This window comes from Coregonus clupeaformis, chromosome 26 (genome assembly GCF_020615455.1).
Source record: "Coregonus clupeaformis isolate EN_2021a chromosome 26, ASM2061545v1, whole genome shotgun sequence".
NCBI classification, from domain to species: domain Eukaryota; kingdom Metazoa; phylum Chordata; class Actinopteri; order Salmoniformes; family Salmonidae; genus Coregonus; species Coregonus clupeaformis.
This window is the reverse complement of record NC_059217.1, coordinates 45,293,566-45,319,947: the sequence shown is the minus strand read 5'-3', so window position 1 is coordinate 45,319,947 and position 26,382 is coordinate 45,293,566. Positions and strand designations below refer to the sequence as shown.

General features: G+C 52.7%; 1 protein-coding gene across 4 annotated transcripts in view; it reads right to left on the bottom strand.

Annotated features, from left to right (window-relative positions):
* LOC121540745 (anoctamin-5) overlaps positions 1 to 26,382 on the bottom strand; it is a 114,744-nt gene that overhangs the window by 17,190 nt on the left and 71,172 nt on the right. For 3 of the 4 annotated variants that reach the window (XR_005995540.2, XM_045207882.1, XM_045207884.1), the window contains 6 exons: positions 21,378 to 21,458; positions 13,509 to 13,737; positions 12,290 to 12,465; positions 11,896 to 11,993; positions 11,514 to 11,644; positions 7,676 to 7,881 (listed from right to left, as the gene is read on the bottom strand). Coding sequence is in view for 3 of the 4 variants with exons in the window: in XM_045207882.1 (XP_045063817.1) it covers positions 7,676 to 7,881; positions 11,514 to 11,644; positions 11,896 to 11,993; positions 12,290 to 12,465; positions 13,509 to 13,737; positions 21,378 to 21,458 (921 nt within the window). In the remaining variant the exon portion in view is untranslated. Of the gene's footprint in view, positions 1 to 7,675; positions 7,882 to 11,513; positions 11,645 to 11,895; positions 11,994 to 12,289; positions 12,466 to 13,508; positions 13,738 to 20,718; positions 20,794 to 21,377; positions 21,459 to 26,382 lie in introns of all 4 variants that reach the window. The other variant, XM_045207883.1, reaches the window with a different exon arrangement.

The following is a 26,382-nucleotide window of genomic DNA, read 5'->3' as shown; positions in this document are numbered from 1 at the left end:
TACTCTACCCTCTACTCTACTGACTCTACTCTACCCTCTACTCTACCCTCTACTCTACCCTCTTCTCTACCCTCTACTCTGCCTCTACTCTACCCTCTACTCCTACTCTCTCTACCCTCTACTCTACCCTCTACTCTACCCTCTACTCTACCCTCTCTCTACTGTACTCTACTCTACCCTCTACTCTACCCTCTTCTCTACCCTCTACTCTACCCTCTCACTCACCCTCTACTCTACCCTCTACTCTACCCTCTACTCTCCTCTCTACTCTACCCTCTCTCTACCCTCTCTCTCTACCTCTACTCTACCCTCTCTCTACCCTCTCTCTACCCTCTACTCTCCTCTCCTCTACCCTCTACTCTACCCTCTACCCCTCTCTCTCTACCCTCTACTCTCCCCCTCTACTCTACCCTCTCCTTCTCTACCTCCCTCTACTCTCTACCCTCTCTACTCTCTCCTACCCTCTACCCTCTCTACCCTCTCTCTACTCTACTCTACCCTCTACTCTACCCTCTACTCTACCCTCTACTCTACCCTCTATCTCTACCCCTCTCTCTACCCTCTTCACTCTACCCTCTACTCTACCCTCTTCTCTACCCTCTATCTCTACTCTCTCTCTACCCTCTACTCTACCCCTCTACTCTACCTCTCTTCTCTACCCTCTACTCTCTACCCTCTCTACTCTCCCTACCTCTCTACCCTCTCCTCTACCCTCTACTCTACCCTCTACTCTACCCCTCTTCTCTACCCTCTCTCTACTCTTCTCTCCTCTACCCTCTCTCTACTCTCTACCCTCTACTCTTCACTCTACCCCCTCTCTGCCCTCTTCTCTACCCTCTACTCTACCCTCTACTCTCTACTCCTTCTCTACCCTCTACTCTACCCTCTTCTCTACCCTCTTCTCTACCCTCTCTCTCTACCTACTCCTCTACTCTACCCTCTATCTCTACCTTCTACTCTACCCTCTTACTCTACCCTCTACTCTACCCTCTACTCTACTCCCTCTACCCTCTTCTCTACCCTCTACTCTACCCTCTCTACCCTCTCTCTACCCTCTCTCAACTCTTCTCTACCCTCTACTCTACCCTCTATCTCTACCCTCTACTCTACCCTCTACTCTACCCTCTTCTCTACCCTCTACTCTACCCTCTACTCTACCCTCTACTCTACCCTCTTCTCTACCCTCTACTCTACCCTCTACTCTACCCTCTACTCTACCCTCTACTCTACCCTCTTCTCTACCCTCTACTCTACCCTCTACTCTACCCTCTACTCTACCCTCTACTCTACCCTCTTCTCTACCCTCTACTCTACCCTCTACTCTACCCTCTACTCTACCCTCTCTCTACTGTACTCTACTCTACCCTCTACTCTACCCTCTCCTACCCTCATCTCTACCCTCTACTCTACCCTCTACTCTACCTCTACTCCCTCTTCTCTACCCTCTTCTCTACCCTCTACTCTACCCTCTACTCTACCTCTCTACCCTCTACTCTACCCTCTACTCTACCCCTCTTCTCTACCCTCTTCTCTACTCTACCCTCTCTACCCTCTTCTCTACCCCTCTTCTACCCTCTACTCTACCCCTCTACTCTACTCTACTCTACCCTCTACTCTACCTCTCTACCTCTCTCTACCCTCTACTCTACCCTCTACTCTACCCTCTACTCTACCCCTACCCCTCTACTCTACCCTCTTCTCTACCCTCTATTCTACTCTACCCTCTACTCTACCCTCTCACCCTCTACTCTACCACTCTGCTCACCTTCTCTACCCTCTACTCTACCCTCTTCTCTACCCTCTTCTCTACTCTACCCTCTACTCTACCCTCTACTCTACCCTCTCACTCTATCCTCTACTCTACCCTCTATCTCTACCCTCTACTCTACCCTACTCACTCTACCTCTACTCTACCCTCTACTCTACCCTCTACCCTCTACTCTACTCTCTCTTCTCTACTCTCTACTCTACCCTCTACTCTCTCTACCCTCTACTCTACCCTCCCTCTACTCTACCTCTACTCTACCCTCTACTCTACCCTCTCTCTACCCTCTTCTCTACCCTCTACTCTACCCTCTACTCCTCTACTCTACTCCCCCCCTCTCCCTCTTCTCTACTCTACCCTCTACTCTACCCTCTACTCTACCCTCTACTCTACCCTCTTCTCTACCCTCTCTCTACCCTCTACTCTCTACTCTCCTCTACCCTCTACTCTACCTCTACTCTACACCCTCTCTCTACCCCTCTCACCCTCTACTCTACCCTCTACTCTACCCTCTACCCTCTACTCTACCCTTCTACTCTCTACCCTCTACTCTACCCTCTACTCTACCCTCTACTCTACCCTCTACTCTCACTCTCTCTACCCTCTACTCTACCCCTCTACTCTACTCCTACTCTACCCTCTACTCTACCCTCTACTCTACCCTACTCTCTACTCCTACCTCTCTACCCTCTACCTCTCTACCCTCTTCTCTACCCTCTTCTTTCTCTACCCTCTCCCCTCCTCTCTCTACCCTCTACTCTACTCTACTCTACCCTCTACTCTACCCTCTCCTCTACCCTCTACTCTACCCTCTACTCTACCCTCTTCTCTTCTCTACCCTCTCTCTCTACTCTCTCTACCCTCTACTCCTCTACTCTACCCTCTACCCTCTACTCTCTACCCTCTACTCTACCCTCTCTCTACCCCTCTACCCTCTTCTCTACCCTCTACTCTACCCTCTACTCTCACCCTAACTACTCTACCCTCTACTCTACCCTCTACTCTACCCTCTACTCTACCCTCTCTCTACCCTCTACTCTACCCTCTACTCTACCCTCTACCCTCTACTCTACCCTCTCTACCCTCTACTCTACCCTCTACTCCTCCCTCTACTCTCACTCTCTCTACTCTACCCTCTCCTCTTCCACCCCTCTACTCTACCCTCTTCCCTCTACTCACTCTACTCTACCCTCTACTCTCCCACTCTCTCTCTACTCTACCCTCTACTCTACCCTCTACTCTACTCTACCCTCTTCTCTACCCTCTTCTCTACCCTCTTCTCTACCCTCTTACCCTCTACCCTCTCTACCCTCTACTCTACCCTCTACTCTACCTCTACTCCTCTTCTCTACCCTCTACTCTACCCTCTACTCTACCCTCTACCCTCTACTCTACTCTACTCTCTACCCTCTTCTCTACCCTCTACTCTACCCTCTACTCTACCCTCTATCTCTACTCTACTCTACTCTACCTCTTCTCTACCTCTTCCTACCCTCTCTCTCTCTCTCTACCCTCTACTCTACCCTCTACTCTACCCTCTACTCTACCCTCTACTCTACCCTCTTCTCTCACCCTCTACTCTCACCCTCTACTCTACCCTCTACTCTACCCTCTACTCTACTCCTCTACTCTACCCTCTTCTCTACCCTCTACTCTACCCTCTACTCTACCCTCTACTCTACCCTCTACTCTACCCTCTACTCTACCCTCTACTCTACCCTCTCTCACTCTCTACCTCTACCCTCTACTCTACCCTCTTCTCACCCTCTACTCTACCCTCTTACCCTCTACTCTACCCTCTACTCTACCCTCTACTCTACCCTCTACTCTACCCTCTACTCTACCCTCTACTCTACTCTACTCTACTCTACCCTCTACTCTACCCTCTACTCTACCCTCTACTCTACCCTCTCTACTCTACCCCTCTACCCTCTCTCTACCCTCTACTCTACCCTCTACCCTCTACTCTACCCTCTTCTCTACCCTCTCTCTCTACTCTACTCTACTCTACCCTCTACTCTGCCCTCTACTCTACCCTCTACTCTACCCTCTACTCTACCCTCTACTCTACCCTCTACTCTCTACTGTACCCTCTCTCTACCCTCTTCTCTACCCTCTACTCTACCCTCTATCTCTACTCTACTCTACTCTACTCTCCTCTACCCTCTACTCTACCCTCTACTCTACCCTCTACTCTACCCTCTACCTCTCTACCCTCTTCTCTCACTCTACCCTCTTCTCTACCCCCTCTATCTCTACCCTCTACTCTACCCTCTACTCTACCCTCTCTCTCTACCCTCTACTCTACCCTCTCCTCACCCTCTACTCTACCCTCTTCCACTCTACCCTCTACTCTACCCTCTACTCTACCCTCTACTCTACCCTCTACTCTACCCTCTACTCTACCCCCTACCTCTACCCTCTTCTCTCACCCTCTACTCTACCCTCTTCTACCCTCTACTCTACCCTCTACCCTCTACTCTACTCCCTCTACCCTCTACTCTACCCTCTACTCTACCCTCTACTCTACCCTCTACTCTCTACCCTCTACTCTACCCTCACCTCTACTCTACCCTCTACTCTACCCTCTACTCTACCCTCTATCTCTACTCTACCCTCTATCTCTCACCCTCTACCCTCTACCCTCTCACCCCTCTACTCTACCCTCTACTCTACCCTCTCCCCCACTCTACCCTCTACTCTACCCTCTACTCTACCCTCTACTCTACCCTCTACTCTCTACCCTCTACTCTACCCTCTACTCTACCCTCTACTCTACCCTCACTCTACCCTCTACTCTACCCTCTACTCTACCCTCTACTCTACCCTCTCTCTACTCTCTACCCTCTACTCTACCCTCTACTCTACTCTCTACCCTCTACTCTACCCTCTACTCTACCCTCTACTCTACCCTCTACTCTACCCTCTATCTCTACCCTCTACTCTACCCTCTACTCTACCCTCTACTCTACCCTCTACTCTACCCTCTACTCTACCCTCTACTCTACCCTCTACTCTACCCTCTACTCTACCCTCTACTCTACCCTCTATCTCTACCCTCTTCTCTACTCTACCCTCTACTCTACCCTCTACTCTACCCTCTACTCTACCCTCTACTCTACCCTCTCACCCTCTACCTCTACTCCACCCTCTACTCTACCCTCTACCCTCTACTCTACCCCTCTACTCTACCCTCCCCTCTACTCTCCCTCTACTCTACCCTCTACCCTCACTCTACTCTCTCTCTACCCTCTACCCTCTACTCTACCCCTTCTACTCTACCCCTCTACTCTACCCTCTACTCTACCCTCACCCTCTACTCTACCCTCTTCTCTACCCTCTACTCTACCCTCTACTCTACCCTCTACTCTACCCTCTACTCTACCCTCTTCTCTACCCTCTACTCTACCCTCTACTCTACCCTCTACTCTACCCTCTATCTCTACCCTCTACTCTACCCTCTTCTCTACCCTCTATCTCTACCCTCTACTCTACCCTCTACTCTACCCTCTATCTCTACCCTCTACTCTACTCACCTCTACTCTACCCTCTATTACCCTCTACTCTACCCTCTACTCTACCCTCTACTCTACCCTCTACTCTACTCCCTCTACTCTACCCTCTACTCTACCCTCTACTCCTCCCTCTACTCTCTACTCACCTCTACTCTACCCCTCTCCTCTACTCTACCCTCTACTCTACCCTCTACTCTACCCTCTACTCTACCCTCTACTCTACCCTCTACTCTCACCACTCTACTCTACCCTCTACTCTACCCTCTACTCTACCCTCTATCTCTACCCTCTACTCTACCCTCTACTCTACCCCTCTACTCTACCCTCTACTCCTACCCTCTCTCTACCCTCTACTCTACCCTCTACTCTCCCTCTACTCTACCCTCTACTCTACCCTCTACCTCTCCTCTACCCCTACTCTACCTCCCTCTACTCTACCCTCTACTCTACCCCCTCTACTCTACCCTCTACTCTACCCTCTACTCTACCTCTACTCTACCCTCTACTCTACCCTCTCCTCTACCCTCTACTCTACCCTCTACTCTACCCTCTACTCTACCCTCTACTCTACCCTCTACCCTCTACTCTACCCTCTACTCTACCCTCTACTCTACCCTCTACTCTACCCTCTACTCTCACTCTACCCTCTCCTACTCTACTGCAATCTACTCTACCCTCTACTCTACCCTCTACTTCCTCTACTCTACCCTCTACTCTACCCTCTCCCTCTACTCTACTCTCTCTACCCTCTACCTCTACCCTCTACTCTACCCTCTACTCTACCCTCTACCCTCTACTCTACCCTCTCTCTCCCCTCTACCCTCCTCTCTACCCTCTACTCCCTACCCTCTCCCCTCTACTCACTCCCTCTACTCTACCCTCTACTCTACCCTCTACTCTACCTCTACTCTACCCTACTCTCCCCTCTACTCTACCTCTACTCTACCCTCTACCCTCTCCTCTACCCTCTATCCTCTACTCTACCCCTCTACTCTACCCTCTACTCTACCCTCTACCCTCTACTCTACCCTCTACTCTACCCCTCTACTCTACCCTCACTCTACCCTCTCTCTACCCACCCTACTCTACCCTCTACTCTACCCTCTACTCTACCCCTCTCACTCTACTCTACCCCTCTCCTCTACTCTCACTCTACTCTACCCTCTACTCTACCCTCTACTCTAACCCTCTACTCTACCTCTCTACCCTCTACTCACCCCTCTACTCTACCCTCTACTCTACCCTCTACTCTACCCTCTACTCTACCCTCTACTCTACCCTCTACTCCACCCCTCTACTCTACCCTCTACTCTACCCTCTCTCTACTCTACTCTACCCTCTTCTCTACCCTCTCACTCTACCCTCTACTCTACCCTCTACTCTACCCTCTACTCTACCCTCTTCTCTACCCTCTACTCTACTCCTCTACTACCCTCTACTCTACCCTCTACTCTACTCTCCCTCTACCTTCCCACCCCTCTACTCTACCCTCCTCACCTCTACTCTCTCCTCACTCTCTACCCTCTACCTCACCCCTCTACTCTACCCTCCCCTATCTCACCCTCTCTCTACTTCTCTACTCTACCCCTCTTCTCTACCCTCTACTCACCTCTTCTCACCCTCTACTCTACCCTCTCTCATCTCTATCTCTACCTCTACTCTACCCTCTACTCTACCCCTCTACCCTCTACTCTGCCCCTCTACTCTACCCTCCCCTACTCTACCCTCTATCTCTACCCTCTACTCTACCCTCTACTCTACCCTCTATCTCTACCCTCTCTACCCTCTACTCCACCCTCTACTCTACCCTCTCTCCACCCTCTCACTCTACCCCTCTACTCTACCCTCCTCTACTCTACCTCTCTACTCTACCCCTCTACTCTACCCTCTCTCTCCTCTACTCTACCCTCTACTCTACCCCTACTCTACCCTCTACTCCCTCTACTCTACCCTCTACTCTACCCTCTACTCTACCCTCTACTCTACCCTCTACTCTACCCTCTACCCTACCCTCTACTCTACCCTCTACCGTACTCTCTACTCGACCCTCTACTCTACACTCTACTGTACTCTACTGTACTCTACACTATACTATACTGTACTCTACTGTAATATACTCTACTCTACACTCCACTCTATTCTACTGTACTCTACTGTACTAGACTGTACTATACTCTACTGTATTCTACTCTACTGTACACTTAATTGTACTCTACTCTACCCTACTCTTCTCTACACTATTGTACTCTACTGTACTGAACTGTACTCTACTGTACTCTACTGTACTGTACTGTACTCTACAATATTCTATTGTACTCTATACTCTACTCTGCTGTACTATATTCTACTGTACTCTACACTCTACTCTACTGTACTTTAGGACAGCCATACTCACGTTGGTGACGACTGAGAAGACGGCAACTCCGTTCAGTATTTCCTGCCAGGCTCCGATGCTGTGGGCCTTGGCCGCCACGGGCCGGCGGAACTGGGTGGTGAACTTCCAGGCATCCACTCTAACCTCTATGATGTTGTTCAACAGCGCCAGCAGGGGGGCCAGAGGGAAGGAGGCCACGAACAGAGTGATGAAACCAAACTGGATCACTGTGGAGAGGAGAGGAGAGGAGAGGAGAGGAGAGAGGGAGAGGGAGAGGAGGGAGGGGAGGGGGGGGAGGGAGGGAGAGGGAGGGGAGGGAGGGAGGGGAGGAGGGAGGAGGGAGAGGAAGGAGAGGAGAGGAGAGGAGAGAGATATGATGGTGAGTATTACATTTCTTTAGAGGGTATGGCTGTTTCTCAATCCATTGTTTCTAAATTTCTTTAGAGGGTATGGCTGTTTCTCAATTCAACTTTCCTCGATTTCTTGCATCCCCTTCCACTTCTCAAAACACAATGGAGAAGATACAACGTCCCTCCCTCGGATCTCCTCCAAAACATTTTAATAAGGAGGTGAAGAGAGACGATACCAGGATTCAAGGAAAGACTAATTGAGAAAGCGCCTACAGCGCATTCAGAAAGTATTTAGACCCCTTGACCTTTTCCACATTTTGTTACGTTACAGCCTTATTCTAAAATGGATTAAATTGTTTTTTCCCCCCCTCATCAATCTACACACAATACCCCATAATGACAAGGTAAAAACTGTTTTTTTATTTTTTTTATTTCTGCAAATCTATAAAAAATAAAAAGACTGAAATGTCACATTTACACAAGTATTCAGACCCTTTACTCAGTACTTTGTTGAAGCACCCTTGGCAGCGATTACAGCCTCAAGTCTTCTTGGGTATGACGCTACAAGCTTGGCACACCTGTATTTGGGGAGTTTCTCCCATTCTTCTCTGCAGATCCTCTCAAGCTCTGTCAGGTTGGATGGGGAGCGTCGCTGCGCAGCTATTTTCAGGTCTCTCCAGAGATATTTGATCGGGGTTCAAGTCCGGACTCTGGCTGGGCCACTCAAGGACATTCAGAGACTTGTCCTAAAGCCACTCCTGCATTATCTTGGCTGTGTGCTTAGGGTCGTTGTCTTGTTGGAAGGTGAACCTTCACCCCAGTCTGAGGTCCTGAGCGCTCTGGAGCAGGTTTTCATCAAGGATCTCTCTGTACTTTGCTCCATTCATCTTTCCCTCGATCCTGACTAGTCTCCCAGTCCCTGCCTCTGAAAAACATCCCCACAGCATTATGCTGCCACCACCATGCTTCACCGTAGGGATGGTGCCAGGTTTCCTCCAGACATGACGCTTGGCATTCAGGCCAAAGAGTTCAATCTTGGTTTCATCAGACCAGAGAATCTTGTTTGTCATGTTCTGAGAGTCTTTAGGTGCCTTTTGGCAAACTCCAAGCAGGCTGTCATGTGCCTTTTACTGAGGAGTGGCTTTCGTCTGGCCACTCTACCATAAAGGCCTGATTGGTGGAGTGCTACAGAGATGGTTGTCCTTCTGGAAGGTTCTCCCATCTCCACAGAGGAACTCTGGAGCTCTGTCAGAGTGACCATCGGGTTCTTAGTCACCTCCCTGACCAAGGCCCTTCTCCTCCAAAGAGTCTTGGTGGTTCCAAACTTCTTCCATTTAAGAATGATGGAGGCCACTGTGTTCTTGGGGACCTTCAATGCTGCAGACATTTTTTGTTACCCTTCCCCAGATCTGTGCCTCGACACAATCCTGTCTCGGAGCTATACGGACAATTCCTTCGACCTCATGGCTTAGTTTTTGCTCTGACATGCACTGTCAACTGTGGGACCTGTGTGTCTTTCTAAATCATGTCCAATCAATTGAAACTAATTTCAGCTCATTTTTTAGTCTCATAGCAAAGGGTCTGAATACTTATGTAAATAAGGTATTTCTGTTTTTTGTTTTTAATAAATTTGCCAACATTTCTAAAAACCTGTTTTTGCTTTGTCCTTATGGGGTACTGTGTGTAAATTGATGAGGAACATTTTTTATTTAATACATTTTAGAATAAGGCTGTAATGTATTTTTTTTGTTGAAAAAGTCAAAGGGGTCTGAATACTTTCCGAATGCACTGTATATGCTACGTTTTTAGGGATAGATGTATGCTAAGTGGTTAGAGCTATATATATATATATATATATATATATATGAAAATGGCAAGGCATATACAGTGGGGGAAAAAAGTATTTAGTCAGCCAACAATTGTGCAAGTTCTCCCACTTAAAAAGATGAGAGAGGTCTGTAATTTTCATCATAGGTACACGTCAACTATGACAGACAAAATGAGAAAAAAATTCCAGAAAATCACATTGTAGGATTTTTAATGAATTTATTTGCAAATTATGGTGGAAAATAAGTAATTGGTCAATATCAAAAGTTTCTCAATACTTTGTTATATACCCTTTGTTGGCAATGACACAGGTCAAACGTTTTCTGTAAGTCTTCACAAGGTTTTCACACACTGTTGCTGGTATTTTGGCCCATTCCTCCATGCAGATCTCCTCTAGAGCAGTGATGTTTTGGGGCTGTCGCTGGGCAACACAGACTTTCAACTCCCTCCAAAGATTTTCTATGGGGTTGAGATCTGGAGACTGGCTAGGCCACTCCAGGACCTTGAAATGCTTCTTACGAAGCCACTCCTTCGTTGCCCGGGCGGTGTGTTTGGGATCATTGTCATGCTGAAAGACCCAGCCACGTTTCATCTTCAATGCCCTTGCTGAAGGAAGGAGGTTTTCACTCAAAAATCTCACGATACATGGCCCCATTCATTCTTTCCTTTACACGGATCAGTCGTCCTGGTCCCTTTGCAGAAAAACAGCCCCAAAGCATGATGTTTCCACCCCCATGCTTCACAGTAGGTATGGTGTTCTTTGGATGCAACTCAGCATTCTTTGTCCTCCAAACACGACGAGTTGAGTTTTTACCAAAAAGTTCTATTTTGGTTTCATCTGACCATATGACATTCTCCCAATCCTCTTCTGGATCATCCAAATGCACTCTAGCAAACTTCAGACGGGCCTGGACATGTACTGGCTTAAGCAGGGGGACACGTCTGGCACTGCAGGATTTGAGTCCCTGGCGGCGTAGTGTTACTGATGGTAGGCTTTGTTACTTTGGTCCCAGCTCTCTGCAGGTCATTCACTAGGTCCCCCCGTGTGGTTCTGGGATTTTTGCTCACCGTTCTTGTGATCATTTTGACCCCACGGGGTGAGATCTTGCGTGGAGCCCCAGATCGAGGGAGATTATCAGTGGTCTTGTATGTCTTCCATTTCCTAATAATTGCTCCCACAGTTTATTTCTTCAAACCAAGCTGTTTACCTATTGCAGATGCAGTCTTCCCAGCCTGGTGCAGGTCTACAATTTTGTTTCTGGTGTCCTTTGACAGCTCTTTGGTCTTGGCCATAGTGGAGTTTGGAGTGTGACTGTTTGAGGTTGTGGACAGGTGTCTTTTATACTGATAACAAGTCCAAACAGGTGCCATTAATACAGGTAACGAGTGGAGGACAGAGGAGCCTCTTAAAGAAGAAGTTACAGGTCTGTGAGAGCCAGAAATCTTGCTTGTTTGTAGGTGACCAAATACTTATTTTCCACCATAATTTGCAAATAAATTAATTAAAAATCCTACAATGTGATTTTCTGGAATTTCTTTTCTCAATTTGTCTGTCATAGTTGACATGTACCTATGATGAAAATTACAGGCCTCTTTCATCTTTTTAAGTGGGAGAACTTGCACAATTGGTGGCTGACTAAATACTTTTTTCCCCCACTGTATGTATTGGTCTGTGTACTCACCCATCTCCAGGTACTCATAAAAGAGTCCCAGATGGCTAAAGTTCTGCAGGTCGTGGTCCTGCTCCCAGCGGCTGTACAGACTCTCTGGGTGGCTGCGGGCTTTACGGCTCCCCCACCAGTTCAGTAGCCACCTGGAAGTATCAACACAGTGGTCAGAGGTTTGTGGCTAGAATGTCTAGAAAGCTAAAGGGCTGAATCCTAAGTTGATATCAGCATGCGTGACTCGAGTTTTAGCGCAGATCTTTCATTATTAATGATTTACCCCTCCAATTCCAAGTTAAGTCAGAGTACACACACACATCTTAAGTTAGGATTTGGCCCCCCAAGATAACGTGTTTACTGACCTTAGATGTCGGTCGGCAATGTCAGAATGAATACTTACGGGACCAGAGCCTCCTGGACGTTACCCCACACCTGTTTGCCTGCCATCACTATGACCAGCTGAGTGGTCAGCTCAATGAGACAGCCACCGGGGTCACACTGGGGAAGGACAGACATGGGGTCAAGTCCAGGTTTTCATCTTCCTCACAATGGGCAGAACTGGTTGCAGGGTCAAGTTGTACTGGTTGTATAAGGAACGTTTTGCTAACGTTGTTTTGGCAATCAGAAAAAAAAAAATATATGTCCATCTGGTTGTAGCCAGGGTATCTGATGCGATAACAACCAAAATACGACGTTTTGACCTTGTTATGAATTGGACGTGTTAAACTGGTTGTAGCAGGGACCGATTGGTTGTAATTCTCGTTATATGACGTAGTAGAAAGTAAGTACTCCACCTCCTCGTTCCTCAGCTTGCTCCAGCCGAACATGTAGATGTAGTCTCCAGGACGGCCGACGAACTTCCCCTTGAAGAAGGCCACGTAGAAACAGGAAGAGTAGTAGTTGACAAACTGGAACAGGAACATCTTCACTGTCAGCTTGTTCTCGTACTCCAGGTGGGTCTTGGGGACCTCTGAGGAAAGCAACATTCACAACAAGGAGAGTCTACAATAAGGAATTGATTGTCTATTAGTAAATCAGCATTGATTCACTCAAGCAGTGCTGCGACTGTCTTTTAACGACGTCATTCCTATTGTCATTGTCAGGTTGCAAACTGGTTGTAAAAACACATTTTGGTATTGTCTTTTTAGCAACTAGAAATAAGTCTTTATCTGTTTGTAATCTGATTTAAAACAACAATCTTTCTCTCTACCCTGTTACCCATCCTACCTTCTCCCTATCTTACCCATCCTACCTTCTCCCTATCTTACCCATCCTACCTTCTCCCTATCTTACCCATCCTACCTTCTCCCTATCTTACCCATCCTACCTTCTCTCTATCTTACCCATCCTACCTTCTCCCTATCGTACCCATCCTACCTTCTCCCTATCTTACCCATCCTACCTTCTCCCTATCGTACCCATCCTACCTTCTCCCTATCTTACCCATCCTACCTTCTCCCTATCTTACCCATCCTACCTTCTCTCTATCTTACCCATCCTACCTTCTCCCTATCTTACCCATCCTACCTTCTCCCTATCTTACCCATCCTACCTTCTCCCCATCTTACCCATCCTACCTTCTCCCTATCTTACCCATCCTACCTTCTCCCTATCTTACCCATCCTACCTTCTCCCTATCTTACCCATCCTACCTTCTCCCTATCTTACCCATCCTACCTTCTCCCTATCTTACCCATCCTACCTTCTCTCTATCTTACCCATCCTACCTTCTCTCTATCTTACCCATCCCTACATCTTACCAGTGATCCGGATGACTACTCTCTATCTTACCCATGTCAGTGATCCGGATGACTACTCTCTATCTTACCCATGTCAGTGATCCGGATGACTACTCTCTATCTTACCCATGTCAGTGATCCGGATGACTACTCTCTATCTTACCCATGTCAGTGATCCGGATGACTACTCTCTATCTTACCCATGTCAGTGATCCGGATGACTACTCTCTATCTTACCCATGTCAGTGATCCGGATGACTACTCTCTATCTTACCCATGTCAGTGATCCAGATGGCCACTCTCTCATACATCACATTGAGGATCATGATGATGACGAAGTTGATGCAGGACGCGGTGACAGAGGTGGCGAGCTGAGGGGTGATGAAGGAGCCCACCACGTGGATGTTGTTGGTGGGGCTGTCCTTCATGATGCTAGCAAATGCCGCGTACACAGCGAGACGGTACGCTATCACCCCGATGATACACGCTATGATCAGGGAGATCTGAGGGAGAGGAGGGGATTGGTGGAGAGAGGGCATAGGCGTGAGGGTGTACGTAAGGGACAGATACAATTCAGGAAGTCATGTGAAGTTGAAATTCAACTGAATTGACTGAATTTGAAATGGAAATGATGCCAAACCAAACAGTACATTGCTACACTAACTAGTAGAACAGAAACGGCTTCACACACAGACACAATCACCACCACATCAACACAGAATTAAATAGTAAATAATTAAAACAATAGCATCTAAAAAAAACACTAAAGTATGGTGCACATGCTTATAAAAAAAAATACATGCACATTCAGCAACTAGTTCAGCCTATGACATTTATGCAATTACTCACACAGTTTTTGATGTATTGATGTATTGTAAAAGTATCTCTCAATACTATTTCCAAACATTTTCTACATTGTTCTGAGAAATATGGAAGATTTGTTGGTGTTGGTAAGGATAAGGAGTGATGAGGATCATATGAAGAAGATACTGATGAAGAGGAAGGTGAGTTGAGTGAAGAAGAGACAGGAGGAGGGAGAGGAGGAGACAGGAGGCGGGAGAGAAGGAGACAGGAGGAGGGAGAGGAGGAGACAGGAGGAGGGAGAGGAGGAGACAGGAGGAGGGAGAGGAGGAGACAGGAGGAGGGAGAGGAGGAGACAGGAGGAGGGAGAGGAGGAGACAGGAGGAGGGAGAGGAGAGAGGGAGGGAGAGGAGGAGACAGGAGGAGGGAGAGGAGGAGACAGGAGGCGGGAGAGAAGGAGACAGGAGGAGGGAGAGGAGGAGACAGGAGGAGGGAGAGGAGGAGACAGGAGGAGGGAGAGGAGGAGACAGGAGGCGGGAGAGGAGGAGACAGGAGGCGGGAGAGGAGGAGACAGTAGGAGGGAGAGGAGGAGACAGGAGGAGGAGAGGAGGAGACAGGAGGAGGGAGAGGAGGAGACAAGAGGAGGGGGAGGAGGAGAGGAGGGAGAGGAGGAGACAGGAGGAGGAGAGAGGAGACAGGAGGCGGAGAGGAGGAGACAGGAGGAGGAGAGGAGGGACAGGAGGAGGGAGAGGAGGAGACAGGAGGAGGGAGAGGAGGAGACAGGGAGGAGGGAGAGGAGGAGACAGGAGGAGGGAGAGGAGGAGACAGGAGGAGGGAGAGGAGGTTGGAGGAGGGAGAGAAGGAGACAGGAGGAGGGAGAGGAGGAGACAGAAGGAGGGAGAGGAGGAGACAGGAGGAGGGAGAGGAGGAGACAGGAGGAGGGAGAGGAGGAGACAGGAGGAGGGAGAGGAGGAGACAGGAGGAGGGAGAGGAGGAGACAGGAGGAGGGAGAGGAGGAGACAGGAGGAGGGAGAGGAGGAGAGGGAGGGAGAGGAGGAGACAGGAGGCAGGAGAGGAGGAGACAGGAGGAGGGAGAGGAGGAGACAGGAGGAGGGAGATGATGAGACAGGAGGAGGGAGAGGAGGAGACAGGAGGAGGGAGAGGAGGAGACAGGAGGAGGGAGAGAAGGAGACAGGAGGAGGGAGAGGAGGAGACAGGAGGAGGGAGAGGAGGAGACAGGAGGAGAGGAGAGACAGGAGGAGGGAGAGGAGGACAGGAGGAGGAGAGAGAGACAGGAGGAGGGAGAGGAGGAGAGGGAGGGAGAGGAGGAGACAGGAGGCGGGAGAGGAGGAGACAGGAGGCGGGAGAGGAGGAGACAGGAGGAGACAGGAGGAGGGAGAGGAGGAGAGGGAGGGAGAGGAGACAGGAGGAGGGAGAGGAGGAGACAGGAGGAGGGAGAGGAGGAGACAGGAGGAGGGAGAGGAGGAGACAGGAGGAGGGAGAGGAGGAGACAGGAGGAGGGAGAGGAGGAGACAGGAGGAGGGAGAGGAGGAGACAGGAGGAGGGAGAGAAGGAGACAGGAGGAGGGAGAGGAGGAGAGGGAGGGAGAGGAGACAGGAGGAGGGAGAGGAGGAGACAGGAGGAGGGAGAGAAGGAGACAGGAGGAGGGAGAGGAGGAGACAAGAGGAGGGAGAGGAGGAGAGGGAGGGAGAGGAGGAGACAGGAGGAGGGAGAGGAGGAGACAGGAGGCGGGAGAGGAGGAGACAGGAGGAGGGAGAGGAGGGGACAGGAGGAGGGAGAGGAGGAGACAGGAGGAGGGAGAGGAGGAGACAGGAGGAGGGAGAGGAGGAGACAGGAGGAGGGAGGAGGAGACAGGAGGAGGAGAGGAGGTTGGAGGAGGGAGAGAAGGAGACAGGAGGAGGGAGAGGAGGAGACAGAAGGAGAAGGAGGAGACAGGAGGAGGGAGAGGAGGAGACAGGAGGAGGGAGAGGAGGAGACAGGAGGAGGGAGAGGGAGGAGACAGGAGGAGGAGAGGAGGAGACAAGAGGAGGGAGAGGAGAGCGAGGAGGGAGAGGAGGAGACAGGAGGAGGGAGAGGAGGAGACAGGAGGCAGGAGAGGAGGAGACAGGAGGAGGGAGACTGGAGGAGGAGAGAGGAGACAGGAGGAGGGAGAGGAGGAGACAGAAGGAGGGAGAGGAGGAGACAGGAGGCGGGAGAGGAGGAGACAGTAGGAGGGAGAGGAGGAGACAGGAGGAGGGAGAGGAGGAGACAGGAGGAGGGAGAGGGAGAGAGGAGGAGAGGAGAGAAGGAGAGGAGGAGACAGGAGGAGGGAGAGGAGGAGACAGGAGGCGGGAGAGGAGGAGACAGGAGGAGGGAGAGGAGGGGACAGGAGGAGGGAGAGGAGGAGACAGGAGGAGGGAGAGGAGGAGACAGGAGGAGGGAGAGGAGGAGACAGGAGGAGGGAGGAGGAGACAGAGGAGGGAGAGGAGGTTGGAGGAGGGAGAGAAGGAGACAGGAGGAGGGAGAGGAGGAGACAGAAGGAGGGAGAGGAGGAGACAGGAGGAGGGAGAGGAGGAGACAGAGGAGGGAGAGGAGGAGACAGGAGGAGGGAGAGGAGGAGACAGGGAGGAGAGAGGAGGAGACAGGAGGAGGGAGAGAATGAGACAGGAGGAGGGAGAGGAGGAGAGGAGAGGAGAGGAGGAGACAGGAGGCAGGAGAGGAGGAGACAGGAGGAGGGAGGAGACAGGAGGAGGAGATGATGAGGAGGAGGAGGGAGGAGGAGGAGACAGGAGGAGGGAGAGGAGGAGACAGGAGGAGGGAGAGGAGGAGACAGGAGGAGGGAGAGGAGGAGACAGGAGGAGGGAGAGAATGAGACAGGAGGAGGGAGAGGAGGAGACAGGAGGAGGGAGAGAAGGAGACAGGAGGAGGGAGAGGAGGAGAGGGAGGGAGAGGAGGAGACAGGAGGCGGGAGAGGAGGAGACAGGAGGCGGGAGAGGAGGAGACAGGAGGAGACAGGAGAGGAGAGAGGAGAGGGAGAGAGGAGAGGGAGAGGAGGAGACAGGAGGAGGGAGAGGAGGAGACAGGAGGAGGAGAGGAGGAGACAGGAGGAGGGAGAGGAGGAGACAAGAGGAGGGAGAGGAGGAGAGGGAGGGAGAGGAGGAGACAGGAGGAGGGAGAGGAGGAGACAGGAGGCGGGAGAGGAGGAGACAGGAGGAGGGAGAGGAGGAGACAGGAGGAGGGAGAGGAGGAGACAGGAGGAGGGAGAGGAGGAGACAGGAGGAGGGAGAGGAGGAGACAGGAGGAGGGAGAGGAGGAGACAGGAGGAGGGAGAGGAGGTTGGAGGAGGGAGAGAAGGAGACAGGAGGAGGGAGAGGAGGAGACAGAAGGAGGGAGAGGAGGAGACAGGAGGAGGGAGAGGAGGAGACAGGAGGAGGGAGAGGGAGGAGACAGGAGGAGGGAGAGGAGGAGACAGGAGGAGGGAGAGGAGACAGGAGGAGGGAGAGGAGGAGAGGAGAGGGAGGAGGGAGGGAGAGGAGGAGACAGGAGGAGGGAGAGGAGCAGGAGGGGGAGAGGAGAGACAGGAGGAGATGATGGACAGGAGGAGGGAGAGGAGGAGACAGGAGGAGGAGAGGAGGGAGACAGGAGGAGGGAGAGGAGGAGACAGGAGGAGGGAGAGGAGGAGACAGGAGGAGGGAGAGGAGGAGACAGGAGGAGGGAGAGGAGGAGACAGAGGAGGGAGAGAATGAGACAGGAGGAGGGAGAGAGGAGAGACAGGAGGAGGGAGAGAAGGAGACAGGAGGAGGGAGAGGGAGGAGAGGAGGAGAGGAGGAGACAGGAGGCGGGAGAGGAGGAGACAGGAGGCGGGAGAGAGGAGGAGACAGGAGGAGACAGGAGAGGGAGAGGAGAGGGAGGAGAGGGAGACAGGAGGAGGGAGAGGAGGAGACAGGAGGAGGAGAGGAGGAGACAGGAGGAGGGAGAGGAGGAGACAGGAGGAGGGAGAGGAGGAGACAGGAGGAGGGAGAGGGAGGAGACAGGAGAGGGAGAGAGGAGGAGAGGAGGAGGGAGAGAAGGAGACAGGAGGAGGGAGAGGAGGAGAGGGAGGAGGAGGAGACAGGAGGAGGGAGAGGAGGAGACAGGAGGAGGGAGAGAAGGAGACAGGAGGAGGGAGAGGAGGAGACAGGAGGAGGGAGAGGAGGAGAGGAGAGAGAGGAGGAGACAGGAGGAGGGAGAGGAGGAGACAGGAGGAGGGAGAGGAGGAGACAGGAGGAGGGAGAGGAGGAGACAGGAGGAGGAAGAGGAGGAGACAGGAGGAGGGAGAGGAGGAGACAGGAGGAGGGAGAGGAGGAGGAGACAGGAGGAGGGAGAGGAGGAGACAGGAGGAGGGAGGAGGTTGGAGGAGGGAGAGAAGGAGACAGGAGGAGGGAGAGGAGGAGACAGAAGGAGGGAGAGGAGGAGACAGGAGGAGGAGAGGAGGAGACAGGAGGAGGGAGAGGAGAGGGAGGAGGGAGAGGAGAGACAGAGGAGGAGAGGAGGAGACAGAGGAGGGAGAGGAGGCGAGGAGGGAGAGGAGGAGACAGGAGGAGGGAGAGGAGGAGACAGGAGGCGGGAGAGAGGAGAGACAGGAGGAGGGAGAGGAGGTGAGGAGGAGAGAAGGAGACAGGAGGAGGGAGAGGAGGAGACAGAAGGAGGGAGAGGAGGAGACAGGAGGCGGAGAGAGGAGGAGACAGGAGGAGGGAGGAGAGGAGAGGAGGGAGAGGAGAGACAGGAGGAGGAGAGGAGGAGACAAGAGGAGGGAGAGGAGGAGAGGAGGGAGAGGAGGAGACAGGAGGAGGGAGAGGAGGAGACAGGAGACGGAGAGGAGGAGACAGGAGGCGGGAGAGGAGGAGACAGTAGGAGGGAGAGGAGGAGACAGGAGGAGGGAGAGGAGGAGACAGGAGGAGGGAGAGGAGAGACAAGAGGAGGGAGAGGAGGAGGGGGAGAGGAGGAGACAGAGGAGGGAGAGTAGGAGACAGGAGACGGGAGGGAGAGGGAGGAGGAGAGGAGGACAGGAGGAGGGAGAGGAGGAGACAGGAGGAGGGAGAGGAGGAGACAGGAGGAGGGAGAGGAGGAGACAGGAGGAGGGAGAGGAGGAGACAGGAGGAGGGAGAGGAGGTTGGAGGAGGGAGAGAAGGAGACAGGAGGAGGGAGAGGAGGAGACAGAAGGAGGGAGAGGAGGAGACAGAAGGAGGGAGAGGAGGAGACAGGAGGAGGGAGAGGAGGAGACAGGAGGAGGGAGAGGAGGAGACAGGAGGAGGGAGAGGAGGAGACAGGAGGAGGGAGAGAATGAGACAGGAGGAGGGAGAGGAGGAGGGAGAGAGAGGAGGAGACAGGAGGCAGGAGAGGAGGAGACAGGAGGAGGGAGAGGAGGAGACAGGAGGAGGAGATATGAGACAGGAGGAGGAGAGGAGGAGACAGGAGGAGGGAGAGGAGGAGACAGGAGGAGGGAGAGAGGAGACAGGAGGAGGGAGAGGAGGAGACAGGAGGAGGAGAGAATGAGACAGGAGGAGGGAGAGGAGGAGACAGGAGGAGGGAGAGAAGGAGACAGGAGGAGGGAGAGGAGGAGAGGGAGGGAGAGGAGGAGACAGGAGGCGGGAGAGGAGGAGACAGGAGGCGGGAGAGGAGGAGACAGGAGGAGACAGGAGAAGGGAGAGGAGGAGAGGGAGGGAGAGGAGACAGGAGGAGGAGAGGAGGAGACAGGAGGAGGGAGAGGAGGAGACAGGAGGAGGGAGAGGAGGAGACAGGAGGAGGAGAGGAGGAGACAGGAGGAGGGAGAGGAGGAGACAGGAGGAGGGAGGGAGGGAGACAGGAGGAGGGAGAGAAGGAGACAGGAGGAGGGAGAGAGGAGAGGGAGAGGAGACAGGAGGAGGGAGAGGAGGAGACAGGAGGAGGGAGAGAAGGAGACAGGAGGAGGGAGAGGAGGTTGGAGGAGGGAGAGAAGGAGACAGGAGGAGGGAGAGGAGGTTGGAGGAGGGAGAGAAGGAGACAGGAGGAGGGAGAGGAGGAGACAGAAGGAGGGAGAGGAGGAGACAGGAGGAGGGAGAGGAGGAGACAGGAGGAGGGAGAGGAGGAGACAGGAGGAGGGAGAGGAGGAGACAGGAGGAGGGAGAGAAGGAGACAGGAGGAGGGAGAGGAGGAGACAGGAGGAGGGAGAGGAGGAGACAGGAGGAGGGAGAGGAGGAGACAGGAGGAGGAGAGGAGGAGACAGGAGGAGGGAGAGGAGGAGACAGGAGGAGGGAGAGAAGGAGTCAGGAGGAGGGAGAGGAGGAGACAGAAGGAGGGAGAGGAGACAGGAGGAGGGAGAGAAGGAGAGGGAGGGAGAGGAGACAGGAGGAGGGAGAGGAGAAAGGAGGAGGGATGGAGAGGAGGGGACAGGAGGAGGGAGAGAAGGAGAAGGAGGGAGAGGAGGAAACAGGAGGAGGGAGAGGAGGAGAGGGAGGGAGAGGAGGAGACAGGAGGAGGGAGAGGAGGAGACAGGAGGAGGGAGAGGAGGAGACAGGAGGAGGGAGAGGAGGAGACAGGAGGAGGGAGAGGAGGAGACAGGAGGAGGGAGAGAAGTAGACGGAGGGAGAGGAGGGAGGAGGAAGATGAGGAGAGGGAGGTAGAGGAATAAGATACAGAGTAGACTATAATGAATCAATGCTCACCCAGAATATGACGGTGGCTCCAGACAGGGATGTACGAGCACACTGGGATGTTACGGGTAAGTAAGGCTCCATCTCCTACAACACCGTAACCAAGCAAAGCAGGGACAACATGCACAGTCAGTCACCATGGTTACCACACAGCTACTGGTGAAGACATGTCCTACCAGAGTTGGGTTCAATTCCATTTCATTCAGTAAACTGAAATTCTGATTCCAGTTTTTCCCTCATGGGGAAGTTAATTGAAATGGAATGGACCCCAACCCTGTACCATAACTTCTGACCTGACCCCAGACCAGTCCACTGACCCACTGTAGCCCGATCCTGGTGAATCCATGCTTTTATTAGCCAGGTCCCAGAGATAGTCAACGTCTATGGTTCTGGTCATAGTTGTAACCATGGCCATGGGATTTGGCTCTACAGCAGAACCAGATCTGGACCACCAGGCTATTAAACACCAACCCCGACTCTGTTTTAGCATTGGTAATTGATAACAGCAAGGCTTCCATGGTTCACCAGGTAAATCACTGCAGTCAGCTTCAGACATCTTCCATCCAGATGTGAGTAAGAAGCACAAGCCAGGCCTGCCAAACAACTCCTGCCAAACCCTCTCTCCACATCTCATCAAACTGGCATTCCACCTCCCTCTGTGCCAGTCTTACCCACAGCACCACGGTGGCCCAACACAGGAGCACTTTGCCCACCAGATCAGCTGCCGTCCTGTCAAGGACCCACTCCATCTCCTACAGTACGGTCACAGACAGGTGGAGGGTGAAGATGTGGAGGGTGAAGATATGGAGGGTGAAGATGTGGAGGGTGAAGATGTGGAGGGTGAAGAGGTGGAGGGTGAAAATGTGGAGGGTGAAGAGGTGGAGGGTGAAAATGTGGAGGGTGAAGAGGTGGAGGGTAGGGAGGTGGAGGGTGAAAATGTGGAGGGTGAAGAGGTGGAGGGTGAAAATGTGGAGGGTGAAGAGGTGGAGGGTGAAGATGTGGAGGGTGAAGATGTGGAGGGTGAAGATGTGGAGGGTGAAGATGTGGAGGGTGAAGAGGTGGAGGGTGAAGATGTGGAGGGTGAAAATGTGGAGGGTGAAGAGGTGGAGGGTGAAGATGTGGAGGGTGAAGATGTGGAGGGTGAAAATGTGGAGGGTGAAGAGGTGGAGGGTGAAGAGGTGGAGGGTGAAGAGGTGGAGGGTGAAAATGTGGAGGGTGAAAATGTGGAGGGTGAAGAGGTGGAGGGTGAAGAGGTGGAGGGTGAAGATGTGGAGAGTGAAGAGGTGTAGGGTGAAGAGGTGGAGGGTGATGATGTGGAGAGTGAAGATGTGGAGGGTGAAGAGGTGGAGGGTGATGATGTGGAGGGTGAAGAGGTGGAGGGGGAAGATGTGGAGGGTGAAGATGTGGAGGGTGAAGATGTGGAGGGTGAAGAGGTGGAGGGTGAAGTGGTGGAGGGTGAAAATGTGGAGGGTGAAAATGTGGAGGGTGAAGAGGTGGAGGGTGAAAATGTGGAGGGTGAAGAGGTGGAGGGTGAAGAGGTGGAGGGTGAAAATGTGGAGGGTGAAGAGGTGGAGGGTGAAGATGTGGAGGGTGAAGATGTGGAGGGTGAAGAGGTGGAGGGTGAAGATGTGGAGGGTGAAGATGTGGAGGGTGGAGATGTGGAGGGTGAAGATGTGGAGGGTGAAGAGGTGGAGGGTGAAGATGTGGAGGGTGAAGATGTGGAGGGTGAAGATGTGGAGGGTGAAGAGGTGGAGGGTGAAGATGTGGAGGGTGAAGATGTGGAGGGTGAAAATGTGGAGGGTGAAGAGGTGGAGGGTGAAGAGGTGGAGGGTGAAGAGGTGGAGGGTGAAGATGTGGAGAGTGAAGAGGTGTAGGGTGAAGAGGTGGAGGGTGATGATGTGGAGGGTGAAGAGGTGGAGGGTGAAGAGGTGTAGGGTGAAGATGTGGAGGGTGAAGATGTGGGAGGGTGAAGATGTGGAGGGTGAAGATGTGGAGGGTGAAGAGATGGGAGGGTGAAGATGTGGAGGGTGAAGAGGTGGAGGGTGAAAATGTGGAGGGTGAAGAGGTGGAGGGTGAAGAGGTGGAGGGTGAAGATGTGGAGAGTGAAGAGGTGTAGGGTGAAGAGGTGGAGGGTGATGATGTGGAGGGTGAAGAGGTGGAGGGTGAAGAGGTGTAGGGTGAAGATGTGGAGGGTGAAGAGATGGGAGGGTGAAGATGTGGAGGGTGAAGAGGTGGAGGGTGAAAATGTGGAGGGTGAAGAGGTGGAGGGTGAAGAGGTGGAGGGTGAAGAGGTGGAGGGTGAAAATGTGAAGGGTGAAGAGGTGGAGGGTGAAGAGGTGGAGGGTGAAGAGGTGGAGGGTGAAGAGGTGGAGGGTGATGATGTGGAGGGTGAAGAGGTGGAGGGTGAAGAGGTGGAGGGTGAAAATGTGGAGGGTGAAGAGGTGGAGGGTGAAAATGTGGAGGGTGAAGAGGTGGAGGGTAGGGAGGTGGAGGGTGAAAATGTGGAGGGTGAAGAGGTGGAGGGTGAAAATGTGGAGGGTGAAGAGGTGGAGGGTGAAGATGTGGAGGGTGAAGATGTGGAGGGTGAAGAGGTGGAGGGTGAAGATGTGGAGGGTGAAGATGTGGAGGGTGAAGAGGTGGAGGGTGAAGATGTGGAGGGTGAAGATGTGGAGGGTGAAGAGGTGGAGGGTGAAGATGTGGAGGGTGAAGATGTGGAGGGTGAAAATGTGGAGGGTGAAGAGGTGGAGGTGAAGAGGTGGAGGGTGAAGAGGTGGAGGGTGAAAATGTGGAGGGTAAAAATGTGGAGGGTGAAGAGGTGGAGGGTGAAGAGGTGGAGGGTGAAGATGTGGAGAGTGAAGAGGTGTAGGGTGAAGAGGTGGAGGGTGATGATGTGGAGAGTGAAGATGTGGAGGGTGAAGAGGTGGAGGGTGATGATGTGGAGGGTGAAGAGGTGGAGGGGGAAGATGTGGAGGGTGAAGATGTGGAGGGTGAAGGTGTGGAGGGTGAAGAGGTGGAGGGTGAAGTGGTGGAGGGTGAAAATGTGGAGGGTGAAAATGTGGAGGGTGAAGAGGTGGAGGGTGAAAATGTGGAGGGTGAAGAGGTGGAGGGTGAAGAGGTGGAGGGTGAAAATGTGGAGGGTGAAAATGTGGAGGGTGAAGAGGTGGAGGGTGAAGATGTGGAGGGTGAAGATGTGGAGGGTGAAGAGGTGGAGGGTGAAGATGTGGAGGGTGAAGATGTGGAGGGTGGAGATGTGGAGGGTGAAGATGTGGAGGGTGAAGAGGTGGAGGGTGAAGATGTGGAGGGTGAAAATGTGGAGGGTGAAGATGTGGAGGGTGAAGATGTGGAGGGTGAAGATGTGGAGGGTGAAGATGTGGAGGGTGAAAATGTGGAGGGTGAAGAGGTGGAGGGTGAAGAGGTGGAGGGTGAAGAGGTGGAGGGTGAAGAGGTGGAGGGTGAAGATGTGGAGAGTGAAGAGGTGTAGGGTGAAGAGGTGGAGGGTGATGATGTGGAGGGTGAAGAGGTGGAGGGTGAAGAGGTGTAGGGTGAAGATGTGGAGGGTGAAGATGTGGGAGGGTGAAGATGTGGAGGTGAAGATGTGGAGGGTGAAGAGATGGGAGGGTGAAGATGTGGAGGGTGAGAGGTGGAGGGTGAAAATGTGGAGGGTGAAGAGGTGGAGGGTGAAGAGGTGGAGGGTGAAGATGTGGAGAGTGAAGAGGTGTAGGGTGAAGAGGTGGAGGGTGATGATGTGGAGGGTGAAGAGGTGGAGGGTGAAGAGGTGTAGGGTGAAGATGTGGAGGGTGAAGAGATGGGAGGGTGAAGAGGTGGAGGGTGAAGAGGTGGAGGGTGAAAATGTGGAGGGTGAAGAGGTGGAGGGTGAAGAGGTGGAGGTGAGAATGTGGAGGGTGAAGAGGTGGAGGGTGAAGTTGTGGAGGGTGAAGAGATGGAGGGTAAAGATGTGGAGGGTGAAGAGATGGAGGGTGAAGATGTGGAGGGTGAAAAGGTAGAGGGTGAAGGTGTGGAGGGTGTAGAGATGGAGGGTGAAGAGGTGTAGGGTGAAGAGGTGGAGGGTGAAGATGTGGAGGGTGAAGAGATGGAGGGTGAAGATGTGGAGGGTGAAGAGGTAGAGGGTGAAGGTGTGGAGGGTGAAGAGGTGTAGGGTGAAGAGGTGGAGGGTGAAAATGTGGAGGGTGAAGAGGTGGAGGGTGAAGATGTGGAGGGTGAAGATGTGGAGGGTGAAGATATGGAGGGTGAGGATGTGGAGAGTGAAGAGGTGGAGGGTGAAAATTTGGAGGGTGAGAATGTGGAGGGTGAAGAGGTGGAGGGTGAAGTTGTGGAGGGTGAAGAGGTGTAGGGTGAAGAGGTGGAGGGTGAAGATGTGGAGGGTGAAGATGTGGAGGGTGAAGAGGTAGAGGGTGAAGGTGTGGAGGGTGAAGATGTGGAGGGTGAAGAGGTGGAGGGTGAAGAGGTGGAGGGTGAAGAGGTGGAGGGTGAAAATGTGGAGGGTGAAGAGGTGGAGGGTTAAGATGTGGAGGGTGAAGAGATGGAGGGTGAAAATGTGGAGGGTGAAGAGGTAGAGGGTGAAGGTGTGGAGGGTGAAGATGTGGAGGGTGAAGAGGTGGAGGGTGAAGATGTGGAGAGTGAAGAGGTGTAGGGTGAAGAGGTGGAGGGTGATGATGTGGAGAGTGAAGAGGTGTAGGGTGAAGAGGTGGAGGGTGATGATGTGGAGGGTGAAGAGGTGGAGGGTGAAGAGGTGTAGGGTGAAGATGTGGAGGGTGAAGAGATGGGAGGGTGAAGATGTGGAGGGTGAAGAGGTGGAGGGTGAAAATGTGGAGGGTGAAGAGGTGGAGGGTGAAGAGGTGGAGGGTGAAGATGTGGAGAGTGAAGAGGTGTAGGGTGAAGAGGTGGAGGGTGATGATGTGGAGGGTGAAGAGGTGGAGGGTGAAGAGGTGTAGGGTGAAGATGTGGAGGGTGAAGAGATGGGAGGGTGAAGAGATGGGAGGGTGAAGATGTGGAGGGTGAAGAGGTGGAGGGTGAAAATGTGGAGGGTGAAGAGGTGGAGGGTGAAGAGGTGGAGGGTGAAGAGGTGGAGGGTCAAATGTGGAGGGTCAAAATGTGGAGGGTGAAGAGGTGGAGGGTGAAGAGGTGGAGGGTGAAGAGGTGGAGAGTGAAGAGGTGGAGGGTGAAGAGGTGGAGGGTGATGATGTGGAGGGTGAAGAGGTGGAGGGTGAAGAGATGGGAGGGTGAAGATGTGGAGGGTGAAGAGGTGGAGGGTGAAAATGTGGAGGGTGAAGAGGTGGAGGGTGAAGAGGTGGAGGGTGAAAATGTGGAGGGTGAAGATGTGTAGGGTGAAGATGTGGAGAGTGAAGAGGTGGAGGGTGAAAATGTGGAGGTGAGAATGTGGAGGGTGAAGAGGTGGAGGGTGAAGTTGTGGAGGGTGAAGAGATGGAGGGTGAAGATGTGGAGGGTGAAGAGATGGAGGGTGAAGATGTGAAGGGTGAAAAGGTAGAGGGTGAAGGTGTGGAGGGTGTAGATGTGGAGGGTGAAGAGGTGTAGGGTGAAGAGGTGGAGGGTGAAGATGTGGAGGGTGAAGAGATGGAGGGTGAAGATGTGGAGGGTGAAGAGGTAGAGGGTGAAGGTGTGGAGGGTGAAGAGGTGGAGGGTGAAGAGGTGGAGGGT